The following is a 16466-nucleotide window of genomic DNA, read 5'->3' on the forward strand; positions in this document are numbered from 1 at the left end:
ACATCAGGTGAGAGAAAGTGAAAACAAACTTGTTTTCTCCCCATCAGCAATATGTCACTGAAAGACCAAAAATAGTCGGCAAAATGAAGAGTGGTGCAGGGACTAATGAAATAAGTTTTGGACTGATGAGGCATGTTTTGCTAATTTATCTTCTGACTTTTATGCTTTTTCCAGAGGTGTACAAATTAACGATATAGCGATATCGCCTGGTATCAATATCGGTAGGATGTTCAGTGTAGTTACGTGTATGACACAAAAGGTTAGGATTTCCTACGAGATATGTCGTAACATTTTCCTTAGATATTTCCTAGTACTCATCTCATAGTGTATAGCAGACCTTACAGGATGTGTTCAATGTGTTCTCCATTCCAATTGTCAAATGCATTTTGAGTTCCTAGTCACGCAAAACCTTACGCAAAGAGTCGACTGTAATGTTGGAGTATTAGTCCACAACTCGTTCTTCGAGATGCTGAACATTCCTAATTTTCACTGCATATACAACAGACTTCACATGGTCTCACAGGTAGTAGTGCAATGGCGTCAGGTCAGGAGAAGAAGGGAGCCTCTCCACAAGACATCACCGACCAATCCACGCATCAGAAAACTTCTGACACAGGCACACCATACGTGCTAGAAAAGACCCACAACACAAGTCTCTCACACGTCACACCACATTGCCACTTTGCCAGTAGGGATGTTCACGAGACAAGATTTGTGGCTGTCTCGTCTCGAAAATGTGCTGTAAAAGTGATGTCTCGACTCGAAAAATGTATATTTCTCTATTGAAGGAGCAGTGTCTCGACTCGAATTTTGTCAGGAAATCCTATCTCGACTCGTCTCGCGCGCATCCCTATTTGCCAGGAAATGTGTCTAACCAATGTGGATTATTATCCTACCAGTATCGCAGGTTCTCTTTGTTACCTCTCTCATCAGTAAACAATATGTCAGAGGAGAATGTTGAAAATTATCCTAGCTGCTCTCTGGCCCATTGAGTAAATTCCAGACGACGATCTGGATCATCTTCTGTAAAGTGTTGGTGAAGTTCAGCTTATAAGGGTACCACTTACTCATTGACATAATGCCCATGATTGAGGTGCGACCAACACCACTTTTACGGGTTACACTATGCGTGCTTCTCTTCAAACTTTTACTGAATGATGCTAACACTCTCATTGTTGTTGCCTCGTCTGTCGCCGTGCATTATCTACCAGTCTTGGGTCAATCTGCCACAGATCCGATTTCTTGAAATTTCATCAGCACTCTGAACACAGTGCTGATGGGAGAACTTTTTTGATGACGGCGGTTTAAATCAGCTGTAAGTACCATGTGTTTTGTTCTCTAGAGATTAGCACGATCTCACTGCGCTTTGCATCACGGTCAAAAAATTGCCCTGGGTGTTTACGATTGTCATTTAGATGCATTTTCTTCTAAAGCGACAATTCGATAGAGGAGGATTTTCCGGTTATTACTTACATGAAGAGAACAATACATACCAGGGTCACTACGAAAGTTTTCAGATGTGAAATAACTTACATACTTAAAATCAATTTAACGTTTACATTTTCTCAAAGTATTCATCATTACACTGTACACACTTTTGCATCCTCGAAAACCACTTTTGGAAGCAGTGTTGCCAGTCTTTTTCTTCAAGTGTTGAAAGTTCATTCTCGTAAGTCACTACAGCTTCTTCAGGGCTGCAAAATCTCTTCGCACGCACGCGATCTTTGATCTTGGCGAACAGAAAAAATCACACGGGGCCAGCTCAGGGCTATACGGTGGATGAGTCATAAGTTTGACCTCCGTAGATTCTAAAAACTGAATTGTAATGTTGGCCGTGTGTGCGGACGCGTTGTCATGATGAAGCAGGATCCCACATAATCCAGTTCTTGGACGCCGTTCCCAAAACTTTTGGAACACTTTTGTTAGGCAAACAGTGGTGTATTACTGGGCAGTAACAGTCCTTTGTTCTTCAAGTGGAACAGTTGCAACATGGGCAGATTTGGAGAAGAAAGTTGCGATCATCTTCTTTCCCACACTTCGCGGTCGCTTCACTTTCGTGGGTGGATTTTCGTCTGGAAAGCTCCAAACTGTAGACTGGCGTTTATTTTTAGGGTCAAATTGATAGATCCAAGTCTCATCACCAGTAACAATGTCAGAGACGCGTCGAGAATTGCCTCCATCAAATCTTGCAAGAATTTTTTGACACCATTCCACACGCATGCGCTTCTGCTGTTCAGTCAAAGTGTGAGGCACCCAACGAGATGAAACCTTCCTGAGCCGAAGATGACCATGAAGAATTTTTTGTTACTGCTGGCGATCCAATGTTCACTGTAGATTCAATGTCCTTGAAAGTTGTTCGAGGATTTTCTCGAGTCATTTGTTCCACAGCGGCAATGTTTTCATCTGACACAGCTGTTGCCGGACGTCCAGCTCTCTCTTCATCTTTAAGCGATGTCCGGCCTCTTCTGAATTCACCAAACCACAGAAAAATTGTAGCACGGGAAGGAGCAAGGTCCCCAAATGCCCCCTGCAAACGGTCAAGGCTTTGTGTCCCAGTTCCCTTTCGAGCTCCATTCTAGACAACCGAATACTGCTCACATCAACAAACAAGTGAAGGCGATACGACCACGCCGATAAGCAAGGCGAGTTGAAACTTGCTTCGCTTCTTCGCTCTGGATACCACTACCAAACGCAATTGTTGGAATTCAAATACTGTGCCACAATAATGCGTATCTCAGAACTTTCGTAGTGACCCTCGTATCCAAAAACGACATTTGTTGACTGGTGTATTTCACGTGTCATTTAGTTCAATTTTTTCATTTGGATGATTGTACGAACGCCGAGTAACAGTGGTATGATGTATACCTAACTCGTTTGCAATAAGACGAACATTTTCCCGATAAACTGCTTCCACAGTGTTCCTGAGGAGCAGGGTTGTCAACTTTTCTTAAGAAGAAATCGGGACGAGACAATCAGTGTTGGAGACGACTACACGTACAGCGAGTCATTGAAAACAATGTAAATAATCAGCTGAATAACATGAACCTGAATAAATGCGCCACCTTATTTTTTTTATTTTCTCACCCACTGGTCATCACTAAGTATAAGCAATATATACAACCAATTCAACCAAAACAACTGCAATTTATTTAATATAAACAAAGTTTAGAGAGAAGACTATATAGAATTTTTTAAATCACAAATGAGTACATAACATTGTTAAGGAATTACTGACAAAAATATTACTAAAATCAAGTCTTTTCCTTTGGCTAGCATCATATAACAAATTCAAACCAAACAATTGTAATTTTTTTAACATAAAAAATAAAAATTTGTTAAATTGATTTTATACATAAAACTGCGTATAAAAGAATAGGTTATTCCTTTGTAAAAATGTCCCAGTAAGATATTAATTTTGAAAATCGATAAATCGGGACAATATACGTTCTGACGAGTGTCCGGTAGGGACGCGGGACAAATAAGTCAGAAATCGGTACAGTCCCGACCGAATCGGGATGGTTGGCAACCCTGCTGAGGAGCTCGTCCAAATATGGTGTTGGTCGGTGCCCACAAGACTCATTTTGCAATGCTATATCACGGGAAGACATTTGACAAATCAACAGCGAATGGTGCGTTCATTCGCCATTCCTGGTCGAAATCCACTGTTATTATTATTATTATTATTATTATTATTATTATTATTATTATTATTATTTAGTTTGCTCTGTAGGGTGTCCCAGTTTCAATTTGTAAATAAAGATCACTCGCAATTGTATATTCGTCAAGGTGGACTTTCATACAAGCCTGTTCAACAACACTGCGTCCTGACAATCCGGGTATTCCATCCTATTTGCTGGATCTATACTGAGTTTGTGACTTTAGACGTGTGACTTTAATCCTTCGCTGTGTCGTGTTGCTGTGTTTTCCACCACATCAAACAAACATTGCATTCGCACCAAGCTAATATGTTCTAAATTAGCTAAACAGATTTAATTAATTTCTGTTTGACACTGGTATATGTTTTATTTCTAGATATGAATTGTACTACTCCTGCTCTTTATTTTCTGTCGATAATACACGTAGAAGTTGTCCTATGCAGCATTATCTTCGTGTATTTTTCGGGATCCATCTTCCTTGTAAACAAGACAACTCATACAATGTCTGACTTCAGATCATCATTAAATTCTCACATAATATAATTCTCTTACAAACAAACCTGAATATGTTAGAAATGATCCTAAGCACAATTGTTGTAAAATGTATATTGCGAACTCAAGTTATTCAATAGCTTTAGAATTGTGCCTAGACTTAACAAAAACATTGAAATAATAATTAAAAAAACAGTAATAGTAAAGTGTCCAAAACTAAGATCTAAGATCTAAGGACATAAATTACGCGAAATGTTATAATTGAACCTCGTATATACAACTCTGCAATCCAGCTGATTGACTCTTTCCTTTTTTATTCTGATTGATTCATCCTGAACTCCAACATCGAAGTGTCATACGTAGCATGAAATTTTTTGTCCAAAAAGAAAATATAATGATAGTGAAGATTATTTGTTAATCGGTAAATATCACAATTAATTATAGTGTACTTTTGAAAATATATATAATTTGTTGATTAATTTTGTCTAGTAGTATTTATTTTACGTTTTTCAGGGTTCCAGGATGTCTTCACTATGGATATGGATGAAGCTAATGATGTCCTGTCCCACGTCGGTATCATATTTATGATCTTTTTTGTAGATTATATTATTATTTAACTTACATAACTACTACGGAAATATCATTGATATTTCCTTTTATATATTTTCTCTTTTCTTCTTTTATAGTATCTAATACCGTTTATACCGTTTACTAAACATTGTTAGGGTCATCAAGTCCAACAATAAGAGGCTTAGATAGAGGGCCATGTATCAAGAATGGAAGAAAGTGGAAACGCTTTTGAAGTTTTAACTGGAAATCCAATCGAAAAACGATTATTAGGAAGACCTGGGCGCAGATGAGAGGACAATATTAAGATGGAACTTGCAGAAATAAGAATGTAAATTAAAAGTTGGATCCAGTTGGATAAAGACAGAAGTTAATGGAGAGCTTTTGTGAACGCGACATTGAATATACGGGTTCCATATAGAGTTAGTTAGTTATAGTATTTATATTTTATTTTCGTAGTAGTATTTATATTTCATTATTTTCCTTAATTTTCGTTTTAATTACATTATAAAATTGATTAATACTTCTTTCCTTTCAATCTGGAGATTAAATATATAATCAAATAGAATATAAAGCATTAAACACAGTGGTCGAAGTAAGACGGTATGCGGTGGTATGCCATACCGCCTCTGGTTTTACAATAATCAAGACATATTGTAGATGGAGTGTACATGCTAAATATCTTTAATAAATCCATTATATATACAGTAATTGATGAATAGATTTGCACGTAAAAAGATTTGGTTTCTTATGTAGAAGTAGTTTCCAACTTGACAACACAGACATTTTTATCTTCTTTTTTCTACCTTTTCTTTTTAAAATGAGTTCCCTTCCAAGAACTTCACCTAGTTTATATTTTGATGTGCCATATTGAATTGTTTCTTTCTTATGTGTGTGTGTGTCTTCTTGTCTTAATGCATATAAATGTCGTGTTTTGAGCATGGGTGGATTTAGAGGTTGTCTGCTGTGGGAGGCGGATCTTCCGGGGATACTACTGCGCCTGATAGAGGATGTGAAAATATGTGTATGTGCAAAGTTATAGCGGCTGAGCGTCATAAGAAACGGAGGGGGAGAGGGTCAAAGTTGGAGGGAGAAGGGCTATGCTATGTTATAGAAATACATCAAATAAACTGTTGAATCGTAAAAATAGTGAAAGATAGACAATGCGAACGATGGTTGTTTCACCTATTGGCAAAATAAGAATTGGCAGATTAGATCACGAACCTCCGCCATTTTGAAATCTGTGATATTTCTTGAAATGCAAAGATTGTCATGTGGCACATGCGTTAAGACTGTGGTTTGATCAGGAATGCAATACTACTGTCCGTTTTGTCATATCACTAATCGCTGATGAGTTATGGCCAATTTTATCTCTTTGCGTACCATAGCAACATATGCTCAAAATGACCACCCTGTGCACAAAAAAAAGAAGGAAGAAACTGTTTTTCAATACCGGAACAGTTCGCTTTGGCACTATATGAAGCAAATTGGAAGTAATATAATAAATAATAATGTAATACAGTGAAACCTCTCTAAAGCGGACAGCCATGGGGAATCAAAAATTGTCCGCTATAGAGAGGTGTCCGCCTTAGAGAGGTTTCAATATTTTATGACGTAAATTAGTAAACAAGGTAATACGCAATTAGAAAACAAATATTTTTGCATGAATCACGTATTTACGAATATTACAAAAATGCCTGAATTATCCTCCGCCACCCAATACTCTATGTTCGAGGCACAACATGGAAATAAGATGATATAGTTCTCTGCTCTTTACACTTGCTACTACTTACTACATTTTCGGTATGTTGTTTTAATTTGTGAGTTAATTACAGTCCAGTAATGTCTTTTTTCAGACAATATGTGTACCCGCGGGCCAAAAATACCAAACTTGTCTTCTGCTTTCTTACAGATTCTAGCGGAACTGTACCATAACGTGTCATCTCAAATTGTGGATAACTGTCAAACACTTTTCTGTCTAAAACAGTTTGAGTGGGAGTGGATGCAAGCAAAGGACATGAGAGTGTTGTTAAACAGAGACTTCGTCTGGGTTGCTTCCTTGATGACACATGTATGAATTACTAAAAATGTATTTTTACTGCACTTTCCAACTTGTTTCTAGAGAGAGTGTCCGTAATACGGAGGTAAATAATACCTATAAAAGACAGGAAAGACTGTCCGTGTCCGTACTAGAGAGTGTCCGCTTTAGAGAGGTTTATCAATATGTTTTTTCCTATTACAGTGTTTGGGGATTACAAAATATGTCCGTTACGGGAGGTGTCCGCTTTATAGAGGTGTCCGTTGGTAGAGGTTTCACTGTAGTACAAAACTTAGTTATCAAATTTCAGTGTTACTTTTCTTGGCTTGTAGATATGTTTAACTTAGACCTACATGTGTTTTCGTGATAAACCAAACTTTCAACATACGAGTTTCAGTTTCGCAAATAACTATAAAATGATTCTAAATCTTCAAAGTAAGTACAGATAACGATCACTAAAGCTCATAATTGACTTTTTGAGAACATTCTGGCCCTAATTGATATATCACATGACTACTTTTCCGTTTCAAAAAATATAACAGATTTCAAAGTGGCGAATATCAAGATGGCGGCGGAAGTTCGTGATCTAATCTGCCCATTCTTATTTTGCTAATAGGTAAAACTACCACCGTTTGCATTGTCTATCTTTCACTATTTTTACGATTCAACAGTTTATTTGATGTATTTCTATAACATAGCATAGCCCTTCCCCCACCAACTTTGAACCCTTCCGTTTCTTATGGCGCTCAGCCGCTATAACTTTGCACATACACATACCGGTATCTTCACATCCTCTATCAGACGCACTATGTCTCATCCCGTAACTTGATCATCCATTTGGACCCTTTACTTGTCAGTCGAGTAGGGGATTCGGGAGTTTTCCGCAGGATATTGTTAATATAAAAACTCGGTTTTTGAGTATTTTCCTGCATAATTCTCTCTAATACAACATAAGATTTTTTTCAGAAAGTTGTTGGCTGAAGATCAAAGTCTCTCCATGTCTTCCTCCCCCCCCCCCATAATTACAGAGAAGCTCACCAATGATTTTCAGCCATTATGTAAATAAAAATGCAATCTTCTAGACAACATACCCTCACTGTATTTCAACATTTAGATAGCCGGTATGTCGAGTCAAAATAATAATAAAACATACCGTCTCTGCTTTTCTCCCACTTCGAACACTGATTAAACACACATGTATATACAATACTTTAAAATACTTTCGGTACATATTTTGGTTTACATATTATAGTCCAGTAAGTGTAAGGAAAATAAGGGCTGTACCCCCAACAAATTGCAAGAAAAGCTTTTTTGTCAGTTTTTTTTCTGGTAGAAAATAGCATTCTAAACAACATATCAAAAATTAGCAAAAAATAGTCTTCCATTTGGCCGTCACTTTGGATTTTGTTACTAAACACCTTTCTCGGCAGAAATAATTACATCTTCTCGCAGAATTAAGGTAGAAACTTCGTTCTGGTGTCAAATTGATGGTAACAGGTAATGCAAGTGAGAAAAGGTGGTACAGTCTTGTGATCGTCATATTTATATAACCGGCAGTTCTTGCAAAAAATTCGTTACGTTCGGTTCGTTATCTATTTTAATTGTCACATAACTATGAAGTCGTTAAAGTTGACAGAAAATCATCCGAAATGACCGTTATAGAGTAGAATGTCCTTTTTACATTGACAGCAAACTCATTTTGTATCTTAAAAGTTAAGGGAGCTAGACCATTTTATGTGGCGAGAATGTATTTTATAACACTGAACTCAGCAATGTAAGGCAACATGTCTTTGCTTTAAATAATGTAATACTTTAATTTTATAAAGAAAAATATCTGAATATTAAAACATCAATAATAATAATAATAATAATAATAATAATAATAATAATAATAATAATAATAATAATAATGTATATCACAGTATAATATTCCCGGAAGTCAAAGACAAGCAAACTTTGGTTAAACTATACGCAGATGTTGGGTGTAGTCAGGGAGCTAATTCATCCCTATCCATCAGGATCATGGACGATGCACTTACATGCTATTTCAGCTTGTTTGCCCATATTTGCTGTTGCAGATCACCAAAATTATCTAATTCTGCTTACATTTACCTTCAAACCATGACAAGTTTGCAGATAACTAACCCTTAAGTGTATCGCAGGAATACCATGTCATCAGATGAAGTAACAGCTTCTGGGCTGGTCTTAGTTGCGTTCTGGTTATTGAGCAAATGCTAATGAGGTCATTACAAACCAGAAGAGAATTAACAAGAAGTAGTGCAATAACAGAGAAGCAAAGGGCAATCTGGACAATGTTTTCTTCTGTATCCTCGTCTTACAACTTTGCCATGCAGAACTTCTGTGATATGCAATATACTACTAGTGAACAGCACAAAGAGGCAACTGCTGCAAAGATAGCCCGGGATAAAGAGGATGTGGATACAATTGGTAGTGTGCTTGAATTATATTCCCCACTGTCTGAGGAAATGGCATTGCGTAATATTGTAACTGGAATAAATGCAGATAATGATGTGAACGTCCATGAGCTTTTCAGTATTGGTAAAGACATTGTTGCTCAAATAAAAGACCAGTCCATATTTTCATATGCACACAAACGCAACATTAAGGGAATCACATTTGCATTAGCAAAGGCTGTTCAGGTGTCGGAAGACAAAACGATAGATCCTGCTCTTTTGTTTCAACGGTTCTTGGTTCTGTCTCAGAATGGAGATTTAAACTTAAACGAGGTGGTAAAGTATGAATTTTCTCCATACCCATCTCCATTGTTAAAGCTAAACACAAACTCAGAAAGACAGACAAACTTGCATTTCTTGAAATCATAAGAAAGCATGATACTTCTACGAATGGTGCCACCATTCAGTCTTTTCCCCATGCTGAGCAATATGTTTTGCATGGAAGTTCCCTCTTACATAGGCTTAACTGGTCTCAAGGAAGTAATTACAGCTACGTTGCAGATTATTATGCATGTTTTGTTGCAGAACGATATGGAAAAGCAACTGTTGTTTTCGATGGCTATGGAAAACCTACCCCAAAGAACAGTACTTGTGAGCAAAGGAAGACAACTGCAACAACTGCAACTGCTAGCCAATGTCATGGAAGCAACAAAATTTGCTGGGAAAAAGGAGGATTCTCTCTCCAATGGAAGCAACAAGTGCGCCTGAAATCGAAAGGATGTCAAGTAATACAAGCAGAAGGAAATGCAGATGTTGGCATTGTAAAAGCTGCAGTTGCTAAGCCATTTATCCAGTCAACAACCTTCGTCGGAAAAGAAACGGATCTACTAATATTGCTTCTGTATTATGGCTGTATGGATAACAAGGATCTGTATCTACGATCAGACAAAGGGAAAGATCATGTTTACAACATTACTGCATTCTGTCATTTGCTCATGCCTTCATTGGATCAGATACTACTTCACGAGTTTTTGGTACTGGGAAAAAGTCATGGGAAAGATCATGTTTACAACATTACTGCATTCTGTCATTTACTCATGCCTTCATTGGATCAGATACTACTTCACGAGTTTTTGGTACTGGGAAAAAGTCAGTTTTTGAAAAGATTAACAGATATGTGCGTGAATGTTCACAAATTTTCTGTTCCCCAAATACGGATCCAAAATTGTAGAAACTAACGGGTGTAAGGCAATGCTGGTTTTATTCAATGGGAAAGAATCCGACATATTAGAATCATTGCGATACACCTTCCTTTGCAAAAGAAAGTAGCGAATGCTAATTCTTTTGTAACATCCGAGCGCTTTCCACCCACACCTTCTGCTAGAAAATACCACTCACAACGAACTTACTTTCAGGTCATGACATGGATGGGTCTTAGTCAAGACATGAATCCTACTAAGTGGGGCTGGATTAATGGAGGAGATAAATTTATACCAACAATGATGGATAATAAACCTGCTCCTGACGACGTTCAAAAATGATTCACTGCAGCTGTTCATGTGGATGTATCACATGTACTGTACGTGTACGTGTACCGTCTTCATTACACATTTCACGTATGGCTTCTGCTATAATGGCAACTGTGAATACATCACAAATATGGATGTTGAAGAAATTTTGGGTGTTTTTTTTTATATTAACGCAATGTGAACAAGTAGCTAAGCGTACGCGTGGCTAAGCGGTTAGCGTACGCGCCTTTGGCGTTGGACATCCGGGTTTGATTCCCGGTGGGAGTTCATATGGTTTAGGTTTCACATTACTCAGTAGGTCCCCGTCTCATATAGCCTCGCTCCTGAAAGGGACGTTAAGCTCAAAATCAACTTAACTAGTATGAACAAATAAAAGGAATTTAGTTGCAGACAATTCTTTTACAGAGATTAAGCAAAAAGTAAACAACAAACAGTGATTGTTAATGAATAACATTACATAGTTATAAACTACATTTTATGTATTAATGTTTAAAAAAAACATGCTAGTGTTACGCATGCCAATTATTTTTATTCTATAGCATGGTTTGTGACAGTTGGTCATGAAACACTTTCGTAAAATTGACACCAATTTTTATTATTATAATTACACCCTTTGAAAACCTCCTGTGATATGCATTACGATAATAATAATAATAATAATAATAATAATAATAATAATAATAATAATAATTATTATTATTATTATTATTATTATTATTATTATTATTATTATTATTATTATTATTATTATTATTATTATTAAATTATTGTTGCTTTCTTTATAATAATAATAACTCAGATACTTCTCTTTATAAAATTAAAGTATTACATTATTTATAGCAAAGGCATGTTGCCTTATATTGCTGAGTTCATTGTTATAAAATATATTCTCGCCACATAAAGTGGTCTAGCTCGCTTAGTTTTATATAAATGAGTTTGTTGTCAATGTCAAGAGGTCAAGAGGACGTTTTTCTGTAAATTTTAATGGTTTCATAGTTATGTGACAATTAAAATAGAAAACGAACCAAATGTAACGAAATTTTCGAAAGAACGCCGCCATATTAAATATGGCGGCCCCATCATAAGATATACTACCTTTCCTCACGTGTATTATCTATTATCATCAATTTGACACCAGAACTAAGTTTCTATCTTAATTCTATGAGAAGATACAATTACTTCTGTAACAAAATCCAAAGGTATTTAGTAACAAAATTCAAAATGGCGGCCAAATGGAAGTCTAGTTTTTGCTGATTTTTGATATGTTGTTCAGAATGCTTTTTCCTACCAGAAAAACTGAAAAGAAAGCTTTTCTTGCAATTTGTTGGGGGTTAAATCATATATTAGCTGGACTATTACTTCTTTACATAAATATTTGTACTTAAAAATGACCTGAAACTTATCGGTTCATTGTTTTGAAAGTATATATACCGATGCTTTTTGTTCATTTAATATTCGTTATAATTCATATATGAGTCTTTGGTAGCAGAAGAATATGCCAGAGAGGGAGTCATAGAGCTCTCCCAACCTAAAACTCCGAAGTGATACGTTGCTATCATATCTTATTCTTCATCACAAAATCTATATTGTATTGCCTAAAGTTAGGGTTGCCTTTAGTACTGTATAATTATTCTTATTCAAATGTGGGAATATATTTACCCGAAACAAAATACAAAACACACGTATTGTTTATTTCCCGTGTAGCGTGGGTTCCTGTCACCACGGCATGGCGCGTCCTCAGGTTGCGGATCGAGGAGAAGGCCTCTAGATGTAGAGGTTAGTGCGAATATACTGAATAAGCAGTCGCGGACAGCCGACTAGGAGTGGTCCTCCAGCTTGGGGGTTTGGATAGGGCTAACAACCACATCCTGTAAAAGAAAAGCACTTGTTCAGAAATATTCACAAAAGCCTCGGACAAGGACTGATAACTTCGCACGACTTCAGCAAAAGAAAATAGACATGAGATTTGGAACATGGAATATTAGGAGTCTTTATAGGGCAGGCGCGTTAAAATCCGTAACGAGTGAGTTAGAGAAATACAGGATGGACGTAGTAGGAGTTCAAGAAGTTAGGTTTGAAGGAAATGGATCTGTGAATTCCGGAAATTTACGTTCTTTTACGGGGAAGGAAAAAATCACCAGTTAGGAACAGGGTTTTTTGTTCATAAACGTATATTACTAGCAATTAAACGGGTTGAATTTGTTACTGACAGACTTTCTTTTATTACTCTTAAAGGACGATGGTGTGATATTATTGTTTTAAATGTACATGCCCCAACTGAAGATAAGGATGACGATATAAAAGACAGTTTTTACGAAGAAGTGGAACGAATATTTGACCAACTCCCGCGATACCATATGAAAATTCTATTAGGGGATTTCAATGCGGAGGTAGGACGAGAGGATATTTTCAAACCGATTATAGGGAACGAAAGTGTTCATAAGGAAAGTAATGACAACGGTGTTAGACTCGTGAACTTTGAAACATCCAAAAACCTAATCGTGAAGAGTACAAAATTCCCACATCGCGACGTTCATAAATACACTTGCACATCACCAGACGGGAAAACACATAATCAAATGGATCACGTTTTAGTAGATAGAAGAAGGCAATCTAGCATAATTGATGTCCGATCGTTTAGAGGGGCTGATTGCGACACTGATCACTACCTGGTAGCAGCGACAATACGAGAGAGGTTATCGCTGAATAAAGGTAATATTCATTTTCCGAAAACGGAGAGATTCAATTTAAAGAAATTAGAAGAGAGCCAGGTAAGAGAAAAATACCAAATTGAAGTTTCGAATAGATTCTCGGCTTTAGAAGATTCGGAGTGCACTAGTGTTGAGAATACCTGGATTGAAATTAGAGATAGCATTAAAATTTCAGCAAAAGAAAAATTGGGACACGCGGAAATACGTAGGAATAAACCATGGTTCGGCCAGGAATGCATAAAACTAGCAGAGAAGAGAAAACAGGCAAAATTACGCAGGCTACAAAATCCGAATGAAATAACTACACAAAATTTCGCAAATATCAGGCGGGAAACTTCCAAAACTTTTAGAACAAAGAAACGCAATTTTCTGAAAGCTAAAATTAAGGAACTTGAAGATAATAGTAGAAATAAAAAAAATCCGGGACATGTATAAGGGAATCAACGAATTTAAGAAACGCTATCAACCTCGTGCTTATATATTAAAGAAATCTGACGGTACAGTTCTCACTGACACGGATAGCATCTTAAATAGATGGAAACATTTCTTTGAAGATTTGCTTAACCTCAACCAAAAACTAGTGTGCGTGGAGAAAAGGAGATACACACCGCAGAACCGTATATTCCACAACCCAACCGAATAGAAGTAGAAACGGCTATAAGGAAATTAAAGAAACACAAATCTCCGGGAGTAGATGAAATTCCGGCTGAGTTAATTTTAGCTGGAGGCGAAAAATTGGGGAACAAAATACACAAACTCATTCTCCTTATCTGCAACAAGGAAGAATTGCCACAAGAGTGGAAAGAATCAATCATTGTTCCAATTCATAAGAAAGGCGACAAAATTGACTGTAATAATTATCGAGGCATTTATCTTCTGTCAACATCCTATAAAATCATTTCAAATATTTTATTAGCAAGACTGACCCCATACGCAGATGAAATTATTGGAGATTATCAGTGCGGATTCAGACGAAATCGATCAACTATAGACCAAATATTTACCATTCGCCAAATACTCAAAAAAAAGTGGGAATACAATACCCCGGTACATTAAGTATTTATTGATTTTAGAAAGGCGTACGACTCGGTTAGGAGAGAAACATTATACAACGTCCTTACAGAACTTGGAATAGCGAGAAAGCTAATTAGATTAATTAAGATACGTTTAAATGAATCCCAAAGTAAAGTCCGGGTAGGAAAAATTTTGACCAAGAGCTCTCACGTCGAGAATGGCCTGAAACAAGGAGATGCGTTGTCTCCATTATTATTTAACTTCGTTCTGGAATACGCTATAAGGAAAATCAAAGATAGCAACCAGGGCCTAGAGTTGAACGGCATTCACCAGGTTATGGCATATGCTGATGATGTAAATTTAATAGGGGATGACAGGAGAACAGTAGAAATAAATGCAGAGATTTTATTAAACGCTTGCAGGGACATGGGTTTAGAAGTAAATGCAGAGAAAACTAAATACATGGAAGTGCGCCGGGACCGTAATACGGCAAATTGTGGAGGCGTTAAAATATTAAATAATGCTTTTGATAAAGTGTATACTTTCAAATATTTAGGATCAATATTAACAGACGAAAATCATATCCACGGAGAAATTAAATGTCGACTAAAAGCAGGGAATTCGGGGTACTATTCGGTTCAAAATCTCTTGTCGTCGCGAATTCTGTCGAGGAATTTGAAGCTTAAAATATATAAAATGATAATCATGCCTGTTGTTCTACATGGCTGCGAAACATGGTCGCTTACTCTGAGGGAAGAACATAGACTGAAAGTATTTGAGAACAAGATCCTGAGACGAATATTCGGACCCAAGAGGAACGGGAATGAGGAATGGCGGAAATTTCATAATGAGGAACTACATAATTTATATGGTTCACCCAACATTGTTAGGGGCGTCAAGTCGAGCAGGCTTAGGTGGGCGGGTCATGTAGCTAGAATGGAAGAAAGTAGAAACGCTTTCAAAGTCTTGACTGGAAGACCAATCGGAAAACGACCATTAGGAAGACCTAGGCGCAGATGGGAGGGCAATATTAAGATGGATCTCGCAGAGATTGGAATACAAAGTAGAAACTGGATGCAGTTATCTAAGAATAGAAGTCAGTGGAGAGCTTTTGTGAACGCGGCATTGAATCTCCGGGTTCCGTAGGCCATAGAGTTAGTTAGTTAGAGAGTTATTGTTTATTTCTCCCTTTTAGAATATAATTTCTTCTGTTTCGTGCTCTTCCTGTTTATTTTCGTAGATATTCAAATTTATAAAATAAAATCGCTTGCTACATCGCAATAGAAATTATTTTCTTCATTCTTTCCAATTAAAGTAAACTTTTGAGGTGCAGATCCAAATGCTTACGCCTACACAATTTAAAATTTTCTGGAACCTGAACGCAACTTTAAATTTACAAATAAATAACCGTCAACAAATAAACGATAATATACTAAAATAGTATTTATGCAATGCGTCGTGAATAAATTGAAAATAGTGGCGCATTATATTCACTCCTTTCCTGAAAAGCTTGACTTTGAAATTAGATAAAATTTTAAATCAGTTCTTTGAATCGTTCGTATCGACGCTATCGGATACGTTGACATACTTCTTCATAAGCCTTTGTTTCACCTTCTCTGTGAAGCTGTATAATTTCAGGTTTTTGATGTTTTGTGTTCCGAAATTTTGATGGTTTAAAGTCCCAAGTATCACACAGTTTTTCAGCAATTTTATCACAACATAGGATCCAACAAAACATGATAAGTATTTTGCAACCTTACCCTTTAAAATAGTCAATAGATAATGGGTCTACTAAGTCTCTTGGTTTTGAGGTTATATCTTGGTCTTTAGTTTTAACTGGTGCTTTCTCTTTAGATGTTACGGGATTCTGTATAGACAATATTCCATCAACTAAATGAAGAGAGAATAGCTCAAGTGGCCGATCTCTTCAGATACATATTTTAGGTATGAAATTTGTACGAAATGACTAAAATAGGACTTGAATCCCTTATCCACCGACGCCCTACGTGCACTATCTATACACTGAAGGTATCATGACGAGAAGA

The 16466-nt window shown here is 36.7% G+C and overlaps 1 protein-coding gene across 1 annotated transcript; it reads left to right on the forward strand.

Moving 5' to 3' along the window:
- The first annotated feature begins 8984 nt into the window (after positions 1-8984).
- Positions 8985-9596, forward strand: LOC145671590 (uncharacterized). The gene has a single exon (XM_081740779.1). It carries the CDS (start codon positions 8985-8987, stop codon positions 9594-9596), a length of 612 nt encoding a protein of 203 aa, XP_081596905.1.
- Positions 9597-16466: the final 6870 nt, after the last annotated feature.

The sequence above is a fragment of the Thermobia domestica genome, chromosome 15, assembly GCF_964235325.1.
Source record: "Thermobia domestica chromosome 15, izTheDome1.hap1.1, whole genome shotgun sequence".
NCBI lineage: Eukaryota > Metazoa > Arthropoda > Insecta > Zygentoma > Lepismatidae > Thermobia > Thermobia domestica.